This window comes from Oncorhynchus gorbuscha, linkage group LG25 (assembly GCF_021184085.1).
Source record: "Oncorhynchus gorbuscha isolate QuinsamMale2020 ecotype Even-year linkage group LG25, OgorEven_v1.0, whole genome shotgun sequence".
Lineage (NCBI taxonomy): Eukaryota > Metazoa > Chordata > Actinopteri > Salmoniformes > Salmonidae > Oncorhynchus > Oncorhynchus gorbuscha.
Window position 1 is genome coordinate 49,668,116 of NC_060197.1, and position 25,210 is coordinate 49,693,325.

A 25,210-nucleotide genomic window follows, 5' to 3' on the forward strand; every position below is an offset into this window, starting at 1 on the left:
GTCTGCCGATGAATGACTCCATCCACTGTGCCTTCAACCGGCCTCTGTCGGAGGGCTACTAACTTTAAGTGCCGTGTCGCCCGCGTGCTAGCGTAGTGGCGGCTCCCCTGTTCCATCTACTGCTGCCCTCTGGACCCTATGATCACTTGGCTACATAGCTGATGCCTGCTGGACTGTCCATTAATCACGGTACTCCATTCTGTTTATTTATGTTTTATCTGTCGGCCCCAGCCGCGAACTCAGGCTCTATGTGTAGTTAATCTGACCGTCTCTGCTTAGTCATTGCCATTTTACCTGCTGTTGTTGTGTTAGCTGATTAGCTGTTGTTGTCTCACCTGTTGTTTTAGCAAGCTCTGCCAATCAACACCTGCGATTACTGTATGCCTCGCTGTATGTCTCTCTCAAATATCAATATGCCTTGTATACTGTTGTTCAGGTTAGTTATCATTGTTTTAGTTTACAATGGAGCCCCTAGTTCCACTCCTCACACCTCTGATACCTCCTTTGTCCCACCTCCCACACATGCGGTGACCTCACCCATTACAACCAGCATGTCCAGAGATACAACCTCTCTTATCATCACCCAGTGCTTGGGCTTACCTCCGCTGTACCCGCACCCCACCATACCCCTGTCTGCGCGTTATGCCCTAAATATATTCTACTATGCCCAGAAATCTGCTCCTCTTATTCTCTGTCCCCAGCGCTCTAGGCGACCAGTTTTGATAGCCTTTAGCCGTACCCTCATACTACTCCTCCTCTGTTCCGCGGGTGATGTGGAGGTAAACCCAGGCCCTGCATGTCCCCAGGCACCCTCATTTGTTGACTTCTGTGATCGAAAAAGCCTTGGTTTCATGCATGTCAACATCAGAAGCCTCCTACCTAAGTTTGTTTTCCTCACTGCTTTAACATACTCTGCCAACCCTGATATCCTTGCCGAGTCTGAATCCTGGCTCAGGAAGGCCACCAAAAATTCTGAGATTTCCATACCCAACTCTAACATTTTCCGTCAAGATAGAACTGCCAAAGGGGGCAGAGTTGCAGTCTACTGCAGAGATAGCCTGCAAAGTAATGTCATACTTTCCAGGTCCATACCCAAACCAGTTCGAACTACTAATTTAAAAAATTACTCTCTCCAGAAATAAGTCTCTCACTGTTGCCGCCTGCTACCGACCCCCCTCAGCTCCCAGCTGTGCCCTGGACACCATTTGTGAATTGATTGCCCTCCATCTAGCTTGAGTTTGTTCTGTTAGGTGACCTAAACTGGGATATGCTTAACACCCCGGCAGTCCTACAATCTAAGCTAGATGCCCTCAATCTCACACATATAATCAAGGAACCCACCAGGTACAGCCCTAAATATGTAAACAAGGGCACCCTCATAGACGTTATCCTGACCAACTGGCCCTCCAAATACACCTCCGCTGTTTTCAATCAGGATCTCAGCGATCACTGCCTCATTGCCTGTATCCGCTACGGGTTCGCAGTCAAACGACCACCCCTCATCACTGTCAAACACTCCCTAAAACACTTCTGCGAGCAGGCCTTTCTAATTGACCTGGCCCGGGTATCCTGGAAGGATATTGACCTCATCCCGTCAGTTGAGGATGCCTGGTCATTCTTTAAAAGTAACTTACTCACCATATTAGATAAGCATGCTAAGTTCAGAAAATGCAGAACTAAGAACAGATATAGCCCTTGGTTCACTCCAGACTTGACTGCCCTCGACCAGCACAAAAACATCCTGTGGCGGACTGCAATAGCATCGAATAGTCCCCGCGATATGCAACTGTTCAGGGAAGTCAGGAACCAATACATGCAGTCAGTCAGGAAAGCAAAGGCCAGATTTTTCAAGCAGAAATTTGCATCCTGTAGCTAACTCCAAAAAGTTCTGGAACACTGTAAAGTCCATGGAGAACAAGAGCACCTCCTCCCAGCTGCCCACTGCACTGAGGCTAGGTAACACGGTCACCACTGATAAATCCATGATAATCGAAAAATTCAATAAGCATTTCTCAACGGCTGGCCATGCCTTCCTCCTGGCTACTTCAACCTCAGCCAACAGCTCCGTCCCCGCCACAGTTACTCGCCGAAGCCTCCCCATATTCTCCTTTACCCAAATCCAGATAGCGGATGTTCTGAAAGAGCTGCAAACCTGGACCCGTACAAATCAGCTGGTCTTGACAATCTGGACCCTCTATTTCTGAAACTATCCGCCGCCATTGTCGCAACCCCTATTACCAGCCTGTTTAACCTCTCTTTCATATCATCGGAGATCCCCAAGGTTTGGAAAGCTGCCTCAGTCAAAGGGGGTGACACCCTGGACCCAAACTGTTACAGACCTATATCCATCCTGCCCTGCCTATCTAAGGTCTTCGAAAGCCTAGTCAACAAATAGATCACTGACCATCTCGAATCCCACCGTACCTTCTCCGCTGTGCAATCTGGTTTCCGAGCCGGTCACGGGTGCACCTCAGCCACGCTCAAGGTACTAAACAATATCATAACCGCCATCGATAAAAGACAGTACTGTGCAGCCGTCTTCACCGACCTGGCCAAGGCTTTCGACTCTGTCAATCACCATATTCTTATCGGCAGACTCAGTAGCCTTGGTTTTTCTAATGACTGCCTTGCCTGGTTCATCAACTACTTTGCAGACAGAGTTCAGTGTGTCAAATCGGAGGGCATGTTTTCCGGCCCGATGGCAGTCTCTATGGGGGTGCCACAGGGTTCAATTCTTGGGCCGACTCTTTTCTCTGTATATATCAATGATGTTGCTCTTGTTGCGGGCGATTCCCTGATCCACCTCTACGCAGACGACACCATTCTGTATACTTCTGGCCCTTCCTTGGACACTGTGCTATCTAACCTCCAAATGAGCTTCATTGCCATACAACACTCCTTCCGTGGCCTCCAACTGCTCTTAAATGCTAGTAAAACCAAATACATGTTTTCCACCGTTCACTGACTGCACCTGCACGCCCGACTAGCATCACCACCCTGGATGGTTCCGACCTTGAATATGTGGACATCTATAAGTACCTAGATGTCTGGATAGACTAAACTCTCCTTCCAGACTCATATCAAACATCTCCAATCTAAAATCAAATCTAGAGTTGGCTTTCTATTCCGCAACAAAGCCTCCTTCACTCACGCAATATTGCAAAACACAGCTTAGCCTTTTGTTAATCCACCTGTCATCTCAGATGTTGAAATTAAGCTTTACAGCGAAAGCAATCCAAGCGTTTGTGTAAGTTTATCGATCGCATGACAAAACCTTAAGGACACTTAGCATCAGGTAGCTTGGTCAGGAAAATCAGAAAAGCTATCAAATTAATCGTTTACCTTTGATGATCTTCAAATGTTTTTATTCACGAGACTCCCAGTTACACAACAAATGTTCCTTTTGTTCCATAAAGATTATTTTAATATCCAAAATACCTCTGTTTGTTTGTCGCGTTATGTTCAGAAATCCACAGGAAAGAGCGGTCATGACAACGCAGACGAAAATTCCAAATAATATCCCATGTCCACAGAAACATGTCAAACGTTTTTTTATAATCAATCCTCAGGTGGTTTTTAAAATATATATTTGATAATATATCAACCGGGAGCGTAGGTTTTTCAATAGGACAGGGAGAAACAATGGCCGCTTTACTCTGTTGTGCAAAACTCACTCTGAGAACCCCCACCTATCCACTTACGCAATGTGATCTTTCTCGCTCATTTTTCAAAATAAAAGCATGACACTATGTCTAAAGACTGTTGACACCTTAGGGAAGCCATAGAAAAATGAATCTGGTTGATATCCCTTTAAATGGAGGATAGGCATGCATAGGAACAGAGAGGTTTCAAAATACCGAGCTGTCTGTTTGAACTACTGGCACACAGCATAGACACCCATGCATTCCCCACAAGACCAGTGGTCTCTTCACAATCCCCAAGTCCAGAACAGACCATGACTACATGGCACTTTATTCCACATCAAGTAACTCATGTAAGCAGTACAATTAGATCCATAATGTATACAAACAGTCTCAATTAATGTTATTCATTGGTTGTTGATGAGGATTTAGAGATTTAGAGAACTGAATTGGTTGGTGAATCTGTTGATGAGAAGCCAACACTCTTACCATCATCATCATCTCTCTGTCCCCTCTGTTCCGGAGGTAATCCAGAGACCACTTCCTCTTCTCATCTGGCCATTCTGAAATATTTTCAGATGAAGGTCAACTGAACATCTGGGAGGCTGGCAGGCAGGCAGGCAGACAGACAGACAGACAGACAGGCAGGCAGGCAGGCAGGCAGGCAGGCAGGCAGGCAGGCAGGCAGGCAGGCAGGCAGGCAGGCAGGCAGGCAGGCAGGCAGGCAGGCAGGCAGGCAGGCAGGCAGGCAGGCAGGCAGGCAGGCAGGCAGGCAGGCAGGCAGGCAGGCAGGCAGGCAGGCAGGCAGGCAGGCAGGCAGGCAGGCAGGCAGGCAGGCAGGCAGGCAGGCAGGCAGGCAGGCAGGCAGGCAGGCAGGCAGGCAGGCAGGCAGGCAGGCAGGCAGGCAGGCAGGCAGGCAGGCAGGCAGGCAGGCAGGCAGGCAGGCAGGCAGGCAGGCAGGCAGGCAGGCAGGCAGGCAGGCAGGCAGGCAGGCAGGCAGGCAGGCAGGCAGGCAGGCAGGCAGGCAGGCAGACAGACAGACAGACAGACAGACAGACAGACAGACAGACAGACAGACAGACAGACAGACAGACAGACAGACAGACAGCATGCCCTGCATTCCGTGTTCACTAATTCCGGGGATTAAAGTGATATTCCATAATACGTCCCCTGATCACCACGGTAACACATCCTGTAATCCAGAACCCCCAAGGTCAGAGGTCAACAGTGATGATGTAATCATCCTTAATCAATCAGCTAATTAATCAATAACCTGATTAAGGGCTGAACAATCAAAAGGTTGTCACTAATACAATGTTGACAGTGTAATGTTAATGTTGAATGTGTGTGTTCTGTAGGGGAGAGCCTCCAGGTTTAAGGGAAGGTATTTATCTCTGTAGGGTAGAGCCTCCAGGTTTAAGGGAAGGTATTTATCTCTGTAGGGTAGAGCCTCCAGGTTTAAGGGAAGGTATTTATCTCTGTAGGGTAGAGCCTCCAGGTTTAAGGGGAGGTATTTATCTCTGTAGGGTAGAGCTTCCAGGTTTAAGGGAAGGTATTTATCTCTGTAGGGTAGAGCCTCCAGGTTTAAGGGAAGGTATTTATCTCTGTAGGGGAGAGCCTCCAGGTTTAAGGGAAGGTATTTATCTCTGTAGGGTAGAGCCTCCAGGTTTAGGGAAGGTATTTATCTCTGTAGGGTAGAGCCTCCAGGTTTAGGGAAGGTATTTATCTCTGTAGTGGAGAGCCTCCAGGTTTAAGGGAAGGTATTTATCTCTGTAGGGGAGAGCCTCCAGGTTTGGGGGAAGGTATTTATCTCTGTAGTGGAGATCCCCCCCCCTATAAAGATTGTGCAGATGGGTGGCAAGTTACTTAGCTCCAGAGGCTCAAAAGGGGGCTAATCTGAATAAACAGGGCCTGTTCTCAGGCTTCCTGAGAGGACAGGCGGTTGTATTTGGATGAGCCAGTTTTGCCATAAGGTTGTGTGGCTCAGGGCCCTCCTCCCCAAACATTTACTGTGGCAACAGTGCTCCCAAGTGGCTAGGTCAATAGGGTTACTGGTTGCCGAAGTCCCTGAACCCGTTGTGGGCTGGCTATCAGAACAGAATGTTCTTTCCCCACGTTCAGACACACAGTTGTCAAGCAGAAAAAAAACTAAATCTCACAGTCCTCAGGGTGGCGCTCGGCCACTTCAGGACATAATATATAGGGTCAGTTCATCAGAGAGGCCCCCCTGTGTTCAGGGTCAGTTCATCAGAGAGGCCCCCCTGTGTTCAGGGTCGGTTCATCAGAGAGGGCCCCCCTGTGTTCAGGGTCGGTTCATCAGAGAGGGCCCCCCTGTGTTCAGGGTCGGTTCATCAGAGAGGGCCCCCCTGTGATCAGGGTCAGTTCATCAGAGAGGCCCCCCTGTGATCAGAGTCAGTTCATCAGAGAGGGCCCCCCTGTGTTCAGGGTCGGTTCATCAGAGAGGGCCCCCCTGTGTTCAGGGTCAGTTCATCAGAGAGGGCCCCCCTGTGTTCAGGGTCGGTTCATCAGAGAGGCCCCCCTGTGTTCAGGGTCGGTTCATCAGAGAGGCCCCCCTGTGATCAGAGTCAGTTCATCAGAGAGGGCCCCTGTGTTCAGAGTCAGTTCATCAGAGAGGGCCCCCTGTGTTCAGGGTCAGTTCATCAGAGAGGCCCCCCTGTGTTCAGGGTCAGTTCATCAGAGAGGGCCCCCTTGTGATCAGGGTCAGTTCATCAGAGAGGCCCCCTGTGTTCAGGGTCAGTTCATCAGAGAGGGCCCCTGTGATCAGGGTCAGTTCATCAGAGAGGCCCCCCTGTGTTCAGGGTCAGTTCATCAGAGAGGCCCCCCTGTGTTCAGGGTCAGTTCATCAGAGAGGCCCCCCTGTGTTCAGGGTCAGTTCATCAGAGAGGGCCCCCCTGTGATTAGAGTCAGTTCATCAGAGAGGGCCCCTGTGATCAGGGTCAGTTCATCAGAGGGCCCCCCTGTGATCAGGGTCAGTTCATCAGAGAGGGCCCCCCTGTGTACAGGGTCAGTTCATCAGAGAGGGCCCCCCTGTGTTCAGGGTCAGTTCATCAGAGAGGGCCCCTGTGATCAGGGTCAGTTCATCAGAGAGGGCCCCCCTGTGTACAGGGTCAGTTCATCAGAGAGGGCCCCCCTGTGTTCAGGGTCAGTTCATCAGAGAGGGCCCCTGTGATCAGGGTCAGTTCATCAGAGAGGGCCCCCCTGTGTACAGGGTCAGTTCATCAGAGAGGCCCCCTGTGTACAGGGTCAGTTCATCAGAGAGGGCCCCCCTGTGTACAGGGTCAGTTCATCAGAGAGGGCCCCCCTGTGTACAGGGTCAGTTCATCAGAGAGGCCCCCTGTGTACAGGGTCAGTTCATCAGAGAGGGCCCCCCTGTGGGCGGTCAGTTGAAGTCCTTCATCTATCCACTTACCTGGATGTTCAGGTCCAGTAGTCATTTCAGCAGTGTGTGGATTTGCATTGTATTGAAACCTGAACTAAAATAAATAAATAAAATGTGATGATATGATTTAGCATGTTGAAGGTGTCTAGCCACCGTGTTCAACAAGGTCAGAGTAGCATCCTCAGTCATTCAACAAGGTCAGAGTAGCATCCTCAGTCCCCCTCTGTGATGATATGATTTAGCATGTTGAAGGTGACTAGCCACCATGTTCACCAAGGTCAGGGTAGCAACAACCCATGTGGAATTCCTGGTCTTTGGCTGTGTCTGGAACTGCAAATATGTGATCAAGAACGCTGAGTTCCTCTTAGCCTATGCTGCCCTTCAGTCCCTTGACTTCCCCCCACACTGCTACTCCAGCTGCTCGTTCGTCATGTGACTATGTTTTCTCTCATAGTCTGAGAGCATCTGGTTGTCTCGTGGTTGAACAGGGCTACTCATTTCTCCTACCTGGAGATTATCTCTTATCTCCCTCTGTCACCTGCCAAATCAAATCAAATGTATCTATATAGCCCTTCGTACGTCAGCTGATATCTCAAAGTGCTGTACAGAAACCCAGCCTAAAACCCCAAACAGCAAGCAATGCAGGTGTAGAAGCACGGTGGCTAGGAAAAACTCCCTAGAAAGGCCAAAACCTAGGAAGAAACCTAGAGAGGAACCAGGCTATGTGGGGTGGCCAGTCCTCTTCTGGCTGTGCCGGGTGGAGATTATAACAGAACATGGCCAAGATATTCAAATGTTCATAAATGACCAGCATGGTCGAATAATAATAAGGCAGAACAGTTGAAACTGGAGCAGCAGCACGGCCAGGTGGACTGGGGACAGCAAGGAGTCATCATGTCAGGTAGTCCTTGGGCATGGACCTAGGGCTCAGGTCCTCCGAGAGAGAGAGAAAGAGTGAAAGAGTGAAAGAGAGAATTAGAGAACGCACTCTTAGATTCACACAGGACACTGAATAGGACAGGAGAGGTACTCCAGATATAACAAACTGACCCTAGCTCCCCGACACATAAACTACTGCAGCATAAATACTGGAGGCTGAGACAGGATGGGTCAGGAGACACTGTGGCCCCATCCGAGGACAGCCCCGGACAGGGCCAAACAGGAAGGATATAACCCCACCCACTCTGCCAAAGCACAGCACCCACACCACTAGAGGGATATCTTTAACCACCAACCTACCATCCTGAGATAAGGCCGAGTATAGCCCACAAAGATCTCCGCCAAGGCACAACCCAAGGGGGGGCGCCAACCCAGACAGGATGACCACATCAGTGAATCAACCCACTCAGGTGACGCACCCCTTTCAGGGACGGCATGAGAGAGCCCCAGTAAGCCAGTGACTCAGCCCCTGTAATAGGGTTAGAGGCAGAGAATCCCAGTGGAAAGAGGGGAACCGGCCAGGCAGAGACAGCAAGGGCGGTTCATTGCTCCAGAGCCTTTCCGTTCACCTTCCCACTCCTGGGCCAGACTACACTCAATCATATGACCCACTGAAGAGATGAGTCTTCAGTAAAGACTTAAAGGTTGAGACCGAGTTTGCGTCTCTGACATGGGTAGGCAGACCGTTCCATAAAAATGGAGCTCTATAGGAGAAAGCCCTGCCTCCAGCTGTTTGCTTAGAAATTCTAGAGATAATTAGGAGGCCTACGTCTTGTGACCGTAGCGTACGTGTAGGTATGTACAGCAGGACCAAATCAGGGAGATAGGTAGGAGCAAGCCCATGTAATGCTTTGTAGGTTAGGAGTAAAACCTTGAAATCAGACCTTGCCTTAACAGGAAGCCAGTGTAGGGAGGCTAGCACTGGAGTAATATGATCAAATTTTTGGGTTCTAGTCAGGATTCTAGCAGCCGTATTTAGCACCAACTGAAGTTTATTTAGTGCTTTATCCGGGTAGCCGGAAAGTAGAGCAATGCAGTAGTCTAACCTAGAAGTAACAAAAGCATGGATAAATTTTTCTGCATCATTTTTGGACAGAAAGTTTCTGATTTTTGCAATGTTACGTAGATGGAAAAAAGCTGTCCTTGAAATGGTCTTGATATGTTTTATTTGAGACGACTGTACAACCATCAAGATTAATTGTCAGATTCAACAGAAGATCTCTTTGTTTCTTGGGACCTAGAACAAGCATCTCTCTTTTGTCCGAGTTTAAAAGTAGAAAGTTTGCAGCCATCCACTTCCTTATGTCTGAAACACATGCTTCTAGCAAGGGCAATTTTGGGGCTTCACCATGTTTAATTGAAATTATTATTATTATAAATGTACAGCTGTGTGTCATCCGCATAGCAGTGGATGTTAACATTATGTTTTCGAATAACATCCCCAAGAGGTAAAATATATAGTGAAAACAATAGTGGTCCTAAAACGGAACCATGAGGAACACCGAAATTTACAGTTGATTTGTCAGAGGACAAACCATTCACAGAGACAAACTGATATCTTTCTGACAGATAAGATCTAAACCAGGCCAGAACATGTCCGTGTAGACCAATTTGGGTTTCCAATCTCTCCAAAAGAATGTGGTGATCGATGGTATCAAAAGCAGCACTAAGGTCTAGGAGCACGAGGACAGATGCAGAGCCTCGGTCCGATGCCATTAAAATGTCATTTACCACCTTCACAAGTGCCGTCTCAGTGCTATGATGAGGTCTAAAACCAGACTGAAGCATTTCGTATACATTGTTTGTCTTCAGGAAGTCAGTAAGTTGCTGCGCAACAGCCTTTTCTAAAAATTTTGAGAGGAATGGAAGATTCGATATAGGCCGATAGTTTTTTATATTTTCTGGGTCAAGGTTTGGCTTTTTCAAGAGAGGCTTTATTACTGCCACTTTTAGTGAGTTTGGTACACATCCGGTGGATAGAGAGACGTTTATTATGTTCTACATAGGAGGGCCAAGCACAGGAAGCAGCTCTTTCAGTAGTTTAGTTGGAATAGGGTCCAGTATGCAGCTTGAAGGTTTAGAGGCCATGATTATTTTCATCATTGTGTCAAGAGATATAGTACTAAAACACTTTAGCGTCTCTCTTGATCCTAGGTCCTGGCAGAGTTGTGCAGACTCAGGACAACTGAGCTTTGAAGGAATACGCAGATTTAAAGAGGAGTCCGTAATTTGCTTTCTAATAATCATAATCTTTTCCTCAAAGAAGTTCATGAATTTATCACTGCTAAAGTGAAAGTCATCCTCTCTTGGGGTATGCTGCTTTTTAGTTAGCTTTGCGACAGTATCAAAAAGGAATTTCGGATTGTTCTTATTTTCCTCAATTAAGTTAGAAAAATAGGATGATCGAGCAGCAGTAAGGGCTCTTCGGTAGTGCACGGTACTGTCTTTCCAAGCTAGTCAGACGACTACCAGCTTGGTGTGGCGCCATTTCCGTTCCAATTTTCTGGAAGCTTGCTTCAGAGCTCGGGTATTTTCTGTGTACCAGGGAGCTAGTTTCTTATGAGAAATGTTTTTAGTTTTTAGGGGTGAAACTGCATCTAGGGTATTGCGCAAGGTTAAATTGAGTTCCTCAGTTAGGTGGTTAACTGATTTTCGTCCTCTGGCGTCCTTGGGTTGACAGAGGGAATCTGGAAGGACATCAAGGAATCTTTGTGTCACTCCAGTGTTAATGCTAAATTTTAATTATTTCGCCACCATGTCCAATTTATTGCCTTACATCTGTCATATAAGAGACAGTAGATCTAGCTGGTCCCTAATCTTATTTAATTTGCACACTGTATATCAACTTTTCTATTGTGTTATTGACTGTACGTTTGTTTATTCCATGTTCAACTCTGTTTTGCACTGCTTGTGCTTTACCTTGGCCAGGTCGCAGTTGTAAATGAGAACTTGTTCTCAACTGGCCTACCTGGTTAAATAAAGGTAAATACAGGACAATGACCCAAAACACACCTCCAGGCTGTGTAAGGGCCATTTGACCAAGGATAGTGATGGAGTGCGGCATCAGAAACACACTACACACTCCACAGAACACACTCCACAGAACACACACAGAACACACTCCACAGAACACACTCCACAGAACACACACAGAACACACTCCACAGAACACACACAGAACACACTCCACAGAACACACTCCACAGAACACACACAGAACACACACTGCAGAACCGACACAGAACACACACTGCAGGACCGACACAGAACACACACCGCAGAACCGACACAGAACACACACAGAACACACACCGCAGAACACACACCGCAGAACACACACAGAACACACACCGCAGAACCGACACCGCAGAACCGACACAGAACACACACCGCAGAACCGACACAGAACACACACCGCAGAACAAACACAGAACACACACCGCAGAACAAACACAGAACACACACCGCAGAACCGACACAGAACCGACACAGAACACACACCGCAGAACCGACACAGAACACACACCGCAGAACCGACACAGAACACACACCGCAGAACCGACACAGAACACACACCGCAGAACCGACACAGAACACACACCGCAGAACCGACACAGAACACACACCGCAGAACACACACAGAACACACACCGCAGAACACACACAGAACACACACCGCAGAACCGACACCGCAGAACCGACACAGAACACACACCGCAGAACCGACACAGAACACACACCGCAGAACAAACACAGAACACACACCGCAGAACAAACACAGAACACACACCGCAGAACCGACACAGAACACACACAGAACACACACCGCAGAACCGACACAGAACACACACAGCAGAACCGACACAGAACACACACAGCAGAACCGACACAGAACACACACCGCAGAACCGGCACAGAACACACACCGCAGAACCGACACAGAACACACACCGCAGAATCGACACATGCTCCAGTTATGTTAGTAAGACCAGGCTCAGTGATGCAGCATGTCTTTGTAAAGCTCTTCAGATTTCTAATTTAAAAAAAAGCACATTTCATTCAAGTTGCTTTGGAAATAAGTTTTGCTTCTGTGTGTTCGCTGAGAAGGAACAGCCTGTGTCAATGTTAATCAGGAAGAAAGAGAGAACTTCATTTTCCTTTGTTTGACATGTTCTGTAAATATATATATATATATATATAGGTCTTGAACAAGTTTTTGTGACATAGATGTTTATTATTTATATAAAGCATAACAGGTTGTGTTAACATATTTAAACAAAACACTATTTAAGAATATAGAGTGGTTACATGCCAACAGGTCCCAGGTCATTGATAAAGGCCTAGATACAATCCTGGCTCCAAAGATTTGTGCGAGATTGAAATTTAAAGCCAAGGTAAAGGTCACCCTACACTGGGACAGAGCTGACAGGATGGTAAAGGTCACTCTACACTGGCACAGAGCTGACAGGATGGTAAAGGTCACCCTACACTGGGACAGAGCTGACAGGATGGTAAAGGTCACCCTACACTGGGACAGAGCTGACAGGATCGTAAAGGTCACCCTACACTGGGACAGAGCTGACAGGATGGTAAAGGTCACCCTACACTGGGACAGAGCTGACAGGATGGTAAAGGTCACCCTACACTGGGACAGAGCTGACAGGATGGTAAAGGTCACCCTACACTGGGACAGAGCTGACAGGATGGCAAAGGTCACCCTACACTGGGACAGAGCTGACAGGATGGTAAAGGTCACCCTACACTGGGACAGAGCTGACAGGATGGTAAAGGTCACCCTACACTGGGACAGAGCTGACAGGATGGTAAAGGTCACCCTACACTGGGACAGAGCTGACAGGATGGTAAAGGTCACCCTACACTGGGACAGAGCTGACAGGATGGTAAAGGTCACCCTACACTGGGACAGAGCTGACAGGATGGTAAAGGTCACCCTACACTGGCACAGAGCTGACAGGATGGTAAAGGTCACCCTACACTGGGACAGAGCTGACAGGATCGTAAAGGTCACCCTACACTGGGACAGAGCTGACAGGATGGTAAAGGTCACTACACTGGGACAGAGCTGACAGGATGGTAAAGGTCACTACACTGGGACAGAGCTGACAGGATGGTAAAGGTCACCCTACACTGGGACAGAGCTGACAGGATGGTAAAGGTCACTCTAAGCCCATTTTACATCATCAGAGTGCTTCATAGATACCCAGCCTAAAACCCAAAGAGCAAGCAGTGCAGAGTCAGAAGAAGTATAGTTAGGAAAAGCTTCCTACAAAGCAGGAAGAAACCTAGAGAGAATTTGGTGTGATGACATCCTTCAGGTGTGCCTCTCAGGTGGGGGGTTGCACCAAGGCATGCTGGGTAAGAGAGACCACCAGTCTCCCTCTCCGTTCCCCCTCTCCTCCCTCCTCTCTCCCCCAGACATCTCCCATCCTCCCACTACCCATTCCTTCTCCTGCCTCTCTCTCTCCCTCCCTCTCATCCCCTCTACACTCTCCTCCCTCAGAACCAAACTGTATCGCTTCTTAGCCTCTCTCCCTCCTCCTCCTCTCTCTCTACCTCCCTTCCTCCCTCCTTCCTCTGTCTGCCAGCTCTCCTCTACATCCCTCAATCCCTCTATCTTCTCCTCCCTACTGTACACTCTGTAGAGACTCTTCCTATACACATCCTTCCTCTCCACCCCTCCCACTATTCCTCCCTCACCTTCTTCTTTTCCCTCCCTCCTGTTTTTTAGTGACATCCCCACAGCTGTCCCTTTTATTGCTGAGTCCAACATCTCAATCACACCCTCTCCCTCCTCCATATCTGCCTCCTCCCCCTCTCCTTCTCCCTCCTCTCTAGAGATGAATAGAACAGAGCGATAGACGGCCTGTACCCCTCCTCCTCCTCCACCCCCCCCTCCTAGAGGCAGGGATATGGCTTTGACTCCCCCGTTCTCCCCATTGACCTCCCCCTTGTCTCCCCCTCGTGGCATTTGAACCTGAGCAGCCGGACTCCCCTGCCTCCCCCACCCCTCCCCTGTTCAGTAGAGGCCTATAGACAGTCCTATACATCCTCCATAGCCATAGGCCGCTCACACACACCCACCCCCCAGACAGAACACACAACAAAACACACCCTGCAAACAGCCACCAGCAGAACACAGCTCTACCTCCTGCCGCATTACCACCCCCCCGTCCCAGCTGATCCCCCCAGGGATCTGAACCTCCAACCTGTCTGACTGTGGTCACTGGGGCGGTCAGGGTCTGGGTTCTAGGTAGTGGGGGTTGAGTTGGGGTCCTAGGTGGTTTAGTTGGGGTTCTAGGGGGTTGAGTTGGGGTCCTAGGTGGTTTAGTTGGGGTTCTAGGGGGTTGAGATGGGGTCCTAGGTGGTTGAGATGGGGTCCTAGGTGTGTCGGTTGTGGTCATGGTGGGGTGTGGTGAGAGTCTGGAAGATCCTCTATAGAGACCATGATGCTCCCAGCTGTTTCCTCCCCCGACCCTCCCCTCCTTTGTCCCCGCCCTGCTCTCCTCCCACTCCACTAGGATGGTCACTATCTCCCACCAAGACCATGTGACTGACTCATTCAGCAGGAGGGGCAGGTGGGTGGGGTCGGTAGGCTGTAGAGGAGGGGTGGTGGGTTTCAGGGTAGCTGTGGTGGTAGTAGTGGGTACCACAGTAGTAGTAGCAGTAGTAGTGGTAGTAGGAGTAGTAGTGGTAGTAGGAGTAGTAGTGGTAGCAGGAGTAGTGGGTACCACAGTAGCAGTAATAGTAGCAGGAGTAGTGGGTACCACAGTAGTAGTAGTGGTAGCAGGAGTAGTAGTGGTGGGGAAGGTAGTAGGAACTGTGGTTGTGGCTCCTGTGGTTGGTGGCATAGTGGTGGTGGGGGGTAGTGTAGGGGTAGGTTGAGGTTCAGAGTCTCCAGGGGGGCCATCAGGTTTGGCACCAGGTGAGCAGTACTCCTCATCCTCCAGCCCCACGATTGGTCGGCCGGCCAGGGAGGGAGGTGTGGCACAGGTAACACTCTCTTCGTCCGGAGTGATGATTATTCCATCCCTCGTGTACACGTTGAAGCCCTGATCATCCAGGTGTTTCTTCAGGTAATCCACCTTCAAATACAATACAACTTTATTTAAACATGCCTAGAGAACGTACCTTACTTGGTTCTGGAATAGAATAGAGAACATACCTTACAGGGTTCTAGACTAGACTAGATAACATTACTTACAGGGTTCTGGAATAGAATAGAGAACATACCTTACAGGGTTCTAGACTAGACAACATTTCTTACATGGTTCTGGAATAGAATAGAGAACATACCTTACAGGGTTCTAGACTAGACTAGATAACATTACTTACAGTGTTCTTGAATAGAATAGAGAACATACCTTACAGGGTTCTAGACTAGATAACATTACTTACAGCGTTCTGGAATAGAATAGAGAACATACCTTACAGGGTTCTAGACTAGACAACATTTCTTACAGGGCTCTAGACTAGAGAGCTTACATGGTTCTAGACTAGATAATGTACCTTACAGGGTTCTAGACTAGACTAGATAACATTGCTTACAGCGTTTTAGACTAGAATAGATGATGGCTCCTTGCTGTCCCCAGTCCACCTGACTGTGCTGCTGCTCCAGTTTCAACTGTTCTGCCTTATTATTATTTGACCATGCTGGTCATTTATGAACATTTGAACATCTTGGTCATGTTCTGTTATAATCTCTACCCGGCACAGCCAGAAGAGGACTGGCCACCCCACATAGCCCGGTTCCTCTCTAGGTTTCTTCCTAGGTTTTGGCCTTTCTAGGGAGTTTTTCCTAGCCACCGTGCTTTTACACCTGCATTGTTTGCTGTTTGGGGTTTTAGGCTGGGTTTCTGTACAGCACTTTGAGATATCAGCTGACGTACGAAGGGCTATATAAATAATTTGATTTGATTTGATTTGATTTGATTTGAATAGATAACATTCCTTACAGGGTTCTAGACTAGACTAGATAACATTGCTTACAGCGTTTTAGACTAGAATAGATAACATTCCTTACAGCGTTTTAGACTAGAATAGATAACATTCCTTACAGGGTTCTAGACTAGACTAGATAACATTGCTTACAGCGTTTTAGACTAGAATAGATAACATTCCTTACAGGGTTCTAGACTAGAATAGATAACATTCCTTACAGTTGTCATGATGTTGGTCTGAGGGGGAGGTTTATGACCCCCACAAAACACCTTTCTCTCTCTCTCTACTCTAACGATGTAACTATTGAAAATCCCTTTGTTAACATAGAGAGTCTGGTGACATCAAAAGATGGGAAACGGAACCATATTTTAGTAATCCAACCAGTTGAAAATATGCATTAGTACTAAATGAATATGATGTCAGTTCAGTTGGCGTCTAAGACATGGTTACTGTTGATAGGACGACATAAAATGTATCTTGGAAAGTTTACACTTTCTAGTTATCAGATTCGCATGGAATTGTTATGCAATTTAAATGTTTAAATATGAAACTATTTGTGAAAAGATTAAATGTAATTTTTAGCTTCTTAATAAGAGAACGGTTTGTCAGAAGAACACCACTCTGCTCACTCAGAGGCCCAAGTGAACAGACATGGGTTGTAAACTATGACACACAGCCCTCTCTCCCAATCCTATATAAACCCCTTGATGAAAATGTAACGTTCTGTTCCGAGGACGTTAGTGCGACGGTCCTACGTTAAAAGGGCTCAGAATAAACCTGTTCCCGAGTACGTTAGGGCGAAGGTCCTACGTTAAAAGGGCTCAGAATAAACCTGTTCCCGAGTACGTTAGGGCGATGGTCCTACGTTAAAAGGGCTCAGAATAAACCTGTTCCCGAGTACGTTAGGGCGATGGTCCTACGTTAAAAGGGCTCAGATAACCTAACGAAATCAGCATCGAATTTCAACGTGAAGATGACGGTCAACACGCCAAAAGGAAGAATTTTGACTATACCAGACAGAATATAGCATGAGCTTAAAGTATGGCAACTTGGTATGAACTTTGAACTCTTATTCACTAAAGAAATGCTCCCCCCTCCGCCCTCTAAACGTGGGCTAGGAGAGGACGTACAGAGTAACCATTCTACCACGCTCCAGTTCACCACTAGACAGTCTTCAGAGGACCAGAGATCCATGCTGGACAACCCGGCTTCCCATCTACGAACAATTGATCAAAGCCCAGCTCAGAGTAAATATTTATTGCATTTTTCGTTTTCAAATGGGCGGAAATTTAGAATGCAAAAGATACTGTATTTACGATAGCATAGCTTCTCCCTTTTTGTTCCTCAGTCTTCCCGCTCTTTCACTCAAACCCAACCCCCTTTCCTTTGTGTAACCAACCGTCATGTCGGCTCCGTCCACCAGGGACATTTTCTTTATGACATAATTTGTAATCAATGCATGATCCATTCTGTGTGATTATTTAGGTATTTAGTAAATAAATAATTAAACCAAATTTGTATTGCTGATTCAACTTGTTAGCCAGGGTTCGTAAAGACAATCAAGAATTTACAACTTTCAGATGAGACTAAATAAGGTGACAATTAAATATTGACTGCTATTGATGTAAAAGATTACCAGGTCTTTAAAAGTTTATTCGGAAGATAACAGCTCTATAAACATTCTTTCGTTTTGCCCCAACTTTCTAGTTAATTATTTACCTGAGTAGCTTAATCAGGTAATATTAATTACAGAGAAATTATTTTATAGAACAGCATGTCATATCACTTAATTCGGCATAGCCAAAGACATGACACAGGGTTCTAGATTAGAGAATTTACCTTACATGGTTCTACACTATGGAACTTACCTTACATGGTTCTACACTAGAGAACATACCTTACAAAGTTCTAGACTAAACTAGAGAACATACCTTACAAAGTTCTAGACTAGACTATAGAACATACCTTACAGGGTTCTAGACTAGAGAACATACCTTACAGAGTTCTAGACTAGACTAACGAACATACCTTACAGGGTTCTAGACTAGTGAACATGCCTTACAGTGTTCTAGATTAGAGATTGTACCACACAGGGTTCTTGACTGCAGAACATACCTTACAGGGTTCTAGACTAGACTTACGAACATACCTTACAGGGTTCTAGACTAGAACAGAGATCATACCTTATAGGGTTCTATACTAGAGAATGAACTTTACAGGGGTTTAGATATGAGAACGTACTTTACAAGCTTCTTGACGAGGGAACATACCTTACAGGGTTCTAGACTATAGAACGTACCTTACAGGGTTCTAGACTAGAGAACATAATATATGTTATGTGTTGTTGTTTGTGTCGCACTGCTTTGCTTTATCTTGGCCAGGTCACTGTTGTAAATGAGAACTTGTTCTCAACTAGCCTACCTGGTTAAATAAAGGTGAAATAAAAATAAATAAAAAATATAATGGGTTTCTAGACTAGACTAGATAATGTATGTTAAGGGTTCTAGACTAGAGAACATACCCCACAGGGTTCTTGACTAGAGAACATACCTTACAGGGTTCTAGACTAGAGAACATACCTTACAGGGTTCTAGACTAGAGAACATACCTTACAGGGTTCTAGACTAGAGAACATACCTTACAGGGTTCTAGACTAGAGAATGTACCTTACAGAAGCAGGCCCAGGGGTTCTGCGACAGGTAGGTGTAGGGAACTTCAGGTTTGGCAGAGAACCACTGGTCAGGCATGGTTCTGATGTGGTTCTGCTCTAGAACCAAGGTTTCGATGGCCGGGAGGGAGCGAAACATCAGAGGGGGCAGAACAGAGATACGGTTCTGAGAAAGTTCCAGGATCTAGAACAAACAACATGGGTGTTAATTTACTTACTAGCTACCTAGCTAAATAACTAACTGACTAGCTAACCAACTATCCGACTGACTAGCTAACTAGCTAAATAACTAACTGACTAGCCAACCAACTAGCTGACTGACTAGCTAACTAGCTAAATAACTAACCAACTATCTGACTGACTAGCTAACCAACTATCTGACTGACTAGCTAACTAGCTAAATAACTAACTGACTAGCTAACTGACTAGCTAACCAACTAGCTGACTGACTAGCTAACTAGCTAAATAACTAACTGACTAGCTAACTGACTAGCTAACCAACAATCTGACTGACTAGCTAACTAGCTAAATAACTAACTGACTAGCTAACTGACTCACTAGCTAGCTAACTAACTAGCTAACTAGCTAACTTACTAACAAACCAACTGACTAACTGACTAGCTAAATAACTAACTGACTGACAAGCTAACTAACTAGTTAACTTACTGACTAGCTAACTAACTAACTGACTGACTAACTAGCTAGGTAACTAACTAACTGACTAGATAACTGACTAGCTAACTAACTAGATAACTAACTAGATAACTAACTAACTAACTAACTAACTACCTTACTGACTAGCTAACTAACTAACTGACTAGCTAACTAAAACATGTACTGACTAGCTACCTAACTAGCTAATCAGGTAACCAAACAATTAACCAAACAAATCAACTAATTAAGTGGCGTACTGACCTGTAGCAGCCTGAGCCCAGAGAAGGACAGGTCGTCTAGTGTCTCCAGAATGTTCTGGTCCAGATAGAGTTCTAGCAGGCCCGGCGTGGCCCTGAAGGAGTGAGGGGGCAGGGTTCTAATGCGGTTCCCTACCAGGCGTAGAACCCCTAGAGTGGGGAGAATCGGGCCGGGGGACAGGGGAACTTGTGGAACTGCGTTGTGGCTCAGATCTATTTCATAGAGCTCTGGGAAGTGACTATAGGAGGACCAGGTTAGACTGGAGAACTGGTTCTGGGTGAAGATCAGCACCTAGAACACAGGAGAGATGATGATAATGTAGTATAGTAGATGAGAAATGATAATGTAGTATAGTATAGTATATAATATAAATATGCCCTGTATATACAACACAAATACACCCTGTATATACAACACAAATACCCTGTATATACAATATAAATACACCCTGTATATACAACACAAATACCCTGTATATACAATATAAATATGCCCTGTATATACAACACAAATACACCCTGTATATACAATACAAATACACCCTGTATATACAGTACAAATACACCCTGTATATACAATACAAATACACCCTGTATATACAACACAAATACACCCTGTATATACAATACAAATACACCCTGTATATACAACACAAATACACCCTGTATATACAATACAAATACACCCTGTATATACAACACAAATACACCCTGTATATACAGTACAAATACACCCTGTATATACAGTACAAATACACCCTGTATATACAACACAAATACACCCTGTATATACAACACAAATACACCCTGTATATACAGTACAAATACACCCTGTATATACAACACAAATATGCCCTGTATATACAATATAAATATGCCCTGTATATACAATATAAATATGCCCTGTATATACAATATAAATATGCCCTGTATATACAATATAAATATGCCCTGTATATACAATATGAATATGCCCTGTATATACAGTATAATATATACCAAATCAAATTTTATTAGTCACATGCGCTGAATACAAGAGTTGTAGTAGACATTATGGTGAAATGCTTAGTTACGAGCCCCTAACAAACAACGCAGTTTAAAAAAAGACATAAGAATAAGAAATAAAAGTAACAATTAATCTCCACTGGCTTCCAGTTGAAGCTCGCATCCGCTACAAGACCGTTACAAGACCTACAAGACCATGGTGCTTGCCTACGGAGCTGTGAGGGGAACAGCACCTCAGTACCTCCAGGCTCTGATCAGGCCCTACACCCAAACAAGGGCACTGCGTTCATCCACCTCTGGCCTGCTCGCCTCCCTACCACTGAGGAAGTACAGATCCCGCTCAGCCCAGTCAAAACTGTTCGCTGCTCTGGCCCCCCAATGGTGGAACAAACTCCCTCACGACGCCAGGACAGCGGAGTCAATCACCACCTTCCGGAGACACCTGAAACCCCACCTCTTTAAGGAATACCTAGGATAGGATAAGTAATCCTTCTCACCCCCCCCTTTAAGATTTAGATGCACTATTGTAAAGTGACTGTTCTACTGGATGTCATAAGGTGAATGGAATCAATTTGTAAGTCGCTCTGGATAAGAGCGTCTGCTAAATGACTTAAATGTAAATGTAAATGTAAGAGCAGAAGTAAAATAACAATGTGGAGGCTATATACAGGGTATTACGGTACAGAGTCACTGTGGAGGCTATATACAGGGTATTACGGTACAGAGTCAATGTGGAGGCTATATACAGGGTATTACGGTACAGAGTCACTGTGGAGGCTATATACAGGGTATTACGGTACAGAGTCAATGTGGATACTATATACAGGGTATTACGGTACAGAGTCAATGTGGAGACTATATACAGGGTATTACGGTACAGAGTCAATGTGGAGGCTATATATAGGGGGTTACGGTACAGAGTCAATGTGGAGGCTATATACAGGGTCTTACGGTACTGTGTCAAGGTGGAGGCTATATACAGGGTATTACGGTACAGAGTCAATGTGGAGGCTACATACAGGGTGTTACGGTACAGAGTCAATGTGGAGGCTAAATACAGGGTATTACGGTACAGAGTCAATGTGGAGGCTATATACAGGGTGTTACGGTACAGAGTAACTGTGGAGGCTATATACAGGGTATTACGGTGTGGAGGCTATATACAGGGGGTACAGGTACAGAGTCAATGTGGAGGCTATATACAGGGTGTTACGGTACAGAGTCAATGTGGAGGCTATATACAGGGTATTACGGTACAGAGTCAATGTGGAGGCTATATACAGGGTATTACGGTACAGAGTCAATGTGGAGGCTATATACAGGGGGTACAGGTACAGAGTCAATGTGGAGGCTATATACAGGGTGTTACGGTACAGAGTCAATGTGGAGGCTATATACAGGGTATTACGGTACAGACTCAATGTGGAGGCTATATACAGGGTGTTACGGTACAGAGTCAATGTGGAGGCTATATACAGGGTGTTACGGTACAGAGTCAATGTGGAGGCTATATACAGGGTGTTACGGTACAGAGTCAATGTGGAGGCTATATACAGGGTGTTACGGTACAGAGTCAATGTGGAGGCTATATACAGGGTGTTACGGTACAGAGTCAATGTGGAGGCTATATACAGGGTGTTACGGTACAGAGTCAATGTGGAGGCTATATACAGGGTGTTACGGTACAGAGTCAATGTGGAGACTATATACAGGGTGTTACAGTACAGAGTCAATGTGGAGGCTATATACAGGAGGTACCAGTACAGAGTCAATGTGGAGGCTATATACAGGGTGTTACGGTACAGAGTCAATGTGGAGGCTATATACAGGGTGTTACGGTACAGAGTCAATGTGGAGACTATATACAGGGTGTTACAGTACAGAGTCAATGTGGAGGCTATATACAGGAGGTACCAGTACAGAGTCAATGTGGAGGCTATATACAGGGTGTTACGGTACAGAGTCAATGTGGAGGCTATATACAGGGTGTTACGGTACAGAGTCAATGTGGAGGTTATAGGGGCCTCCCGGGTGGCGCAGTGGTTAAGGGCACTGTACTGCAGCGCCAGCTGTGCCACCAGGCTCTGTCGTAACCTGCCGCGACCGGGAGGTCCGTGGGGCAACGCACAATTGGCCTAGCGTCGTCTGGGTTAGGGAGGGTTTGGCCAGTAGGGATATCCTTGTCTCATCGCACCCCAGCGACTCCTGTGGCGGTCCGGGTGCAGTGCACACTGTTTCCTCTGACCATAATAGTTTGTTGGTGATGTGGACACCAAGGAACTTGAAGCTCTCAACCTGCTCCACTGCTGACCTGTCGATGAGAATGGGGGTGTGCTCGGTCCTCTTTTTCTTGTACTCCACAATCATCTCCTTTGTCTTGATCATGTTGAAGGAGACAGTGTTGTCCTGGCACCACACGGCCAGGTCTCTGACCTTCTCCCTATAGGCTGTCTCTTCATTGTCTGTGATCAGGCCTACCACTGTTGTGTCATCGGCAAACTTAATGATGGTGTTGGCTGTGCAGTCATGCCTGGCCGTACAGTCATGAGTGAACAGGGAGTGCAGGAGGGGACTGAGCACGCACCCCTGAGGGGCCCCTGTGTTGAGGATCAACGTATCAGATGTGTTGTTACCTACCCTTACCACCTGGAGGCTGCCCGCCAGGAAGTCCAGGATCCAGTTAGTCTTAGGGACCTTAGCTTATTGATGAGCTTTGAGGTCACTATGAGGTCACTATGGGGTTGAACGCTGAGCTGTAGTTGATGAATTGCATTCTCACATTGGTCTTCCTTTTGTCCAGGTGGGAAAGGGCAGTGTGGAGTGCAGTAGAGATTGCGTCATCTGTGGATCTGTTGGGTCGGTATGCAAATTAGAGTGTATTAAGTATTTCTGGGATAATGGTGTTGATGTGGTCCATGACTAGACTTTCAAAGCACTTCATGGCTACAGATGTGAGTGCTACGGGTCGGTAGTCATATAGGCAGGTTACCTTAGTGTTCTTGAGCACAGGCACTATGGTGGTCTGCTTAAAACATGTTAGTATTACAGACTCGGACAGGGAGAGGTTGACAAATGTCAGTGAAGACACTTGCCAGTTGGTCAGCGCATGCTCACATCGCAGTACAGGTCCTGGTAATCCGTCTGGCCCTGCGGCCTTGTGAATGTTGACCTGTTTATAAGTCTTACTCACATCAGCTGCGGAGAGCGTGATCACGCGTGTCTTCCGGAACAGCTGGTGCTCTCATGCATGTTTTAGTGTTATTTACCTCGATGCGAGCAGAGAAGTAGTTTTGCTTGTCTGGTAGGCTCGTGTCAGTGGGCAGCTCTCAGCTGTTCTTCCCTTTCTTGTCTGTAATGTGGATATGGATTTGCAAGCCCTGCCACATCTGACGAGCTGGTGTAGTATGATTCAATCTTAGTCCTGTATTGATGCTTTGGCTATTTGATGGGTTGAGTTCATAGCTGGATTTCTTATAAGCTTCCGGGTTAGAGTTCCACTCCTTGAAAACGGAGGCTCTAGCCTTTATCTCAGTGGGGATGTTGCCTGTAATCCATGGCTTCTGGTTGGGGTATGTACGTACGCTCACTGTGGGGATGATGTCATCGATACACTTATTGATGAAGCCAATGACTGCAGTGATGTACTCCTTAATGCCATCGGAGGAATCCCGGAACATATTCTAGTCTGTGCTAGCAAAACAGTCCTGTAGCTTAGCATCTGCTTCATCTGACCACTTAGCAACTGCTTCCTCCGTTTAATTATTGCAAGTAAGCAGGAATGAGGAGGATAGAATTATGGTCAGATTTGCCAAATGGAGGGCTAGGGAGAGCTTTGTATGTGTCTCTGTGTGTGGAGTAAAGGTGGTTCAGAGTTTTTTTCCCTCTGATTGCACATTTAACATGCTAGTAGAAATGAGGTCAAACGGATTTAAGGTTTCCCTGCATTAAAGTCCCCTGTTTTTACATTTAAGTCACATTATGGTATTCTGCAGCTCATTGAGTGCGGCCTTGGTGCCAGCATCGGGTTGTGGTCAAGAGTTAACCAATCCTGTGCCAGCATCAGGTTGTGGTCAAGAGTTAACCAATCCTGTGCCAGCATTGGGTTGTGGTCAAGAGTTAACCAATCCTGTGCCAGCATCGGGTTGTGGTCAAGATTTAACCAATCCTGTGCCAGCATCGGGTTGTGGTCAAGAGTTAACCAATCCTGTGCCAGCATCGGGTTGTGGTCAAGAGTTAACCAATCCTGTGCCAGCATCGGGTTGTGGTCAAGAGTTAACCAATCCTGTGCCAGCATCGGGTTGTGGTCAAGAGTTAACCAATCCTGTGCCAGCATCGGGTTGTGGTCAAGAGTTAACCAATCCTGTGCCAGCATCGGGTTGTGGTCAAGAGTTAACCAATCCTGTGCCAGCATCGGGTTGTGGTCAAGAGTTAACCAATCCTGTGAACGGGTTAGGCAACTCAGGTGTCTATACTTCAACAGCAAAGTTAGATGGACGTTTATGAAGTGGGGTCTTGAACAAAAAGGGAGTCAAGTAGCGATCTACGGGTGTTTAGCGAAGTCCAGCGAAGCTTTTGATACAGGATGCAGTAATGAGTATCAAACATGTTACCTGTAACAAAACAAAGGGCATTATGGGAGATGGAATCCAAAGGTTTAAGTAGCAGCTGCACTTTGATAAATAATATC

At 46.5% G+C, this 25,210-nt stretch overlaps 1 protein-coding gene across 1 annotated transcript in view; it reads right to left on the reverse strand.

Annotated features, from left to right (window-relative positions):
• Positions 1–6,530: 6,530 nt before the first annotated feature.
• Positions 6,531–25,210, reverse strand: part of LOC124013890 (platelet glycoprotein Ib alpha chain) — a 50,645-nt gene continuing 31,965 nt past the window's right edge. The window contains exons 3-7 of the mRNA XM_046328441.1: positions 19,523–19,810; positions 18,606–18,791; positions 13,976–15,083; positions 12,408–13,026; positions 6,531–6,654 (exon numbers count right to left, since the gene is read on the reverse strand). Of these exons, the coding sequence (XP_046184397.1) occupies positions 6,531–6,654; positions 12,408–13,026; positions 13,976–15,083; positions 18,606–18,791; positions 19,523–19,810 (2,325 nt within the window). The remainder of the gene's footprint in view (positions 6,655–12,407; positions 13,027–13,975; positions 15,084–18,605; positions 18,792–19,522; positions 19,811–25,210) is intronic.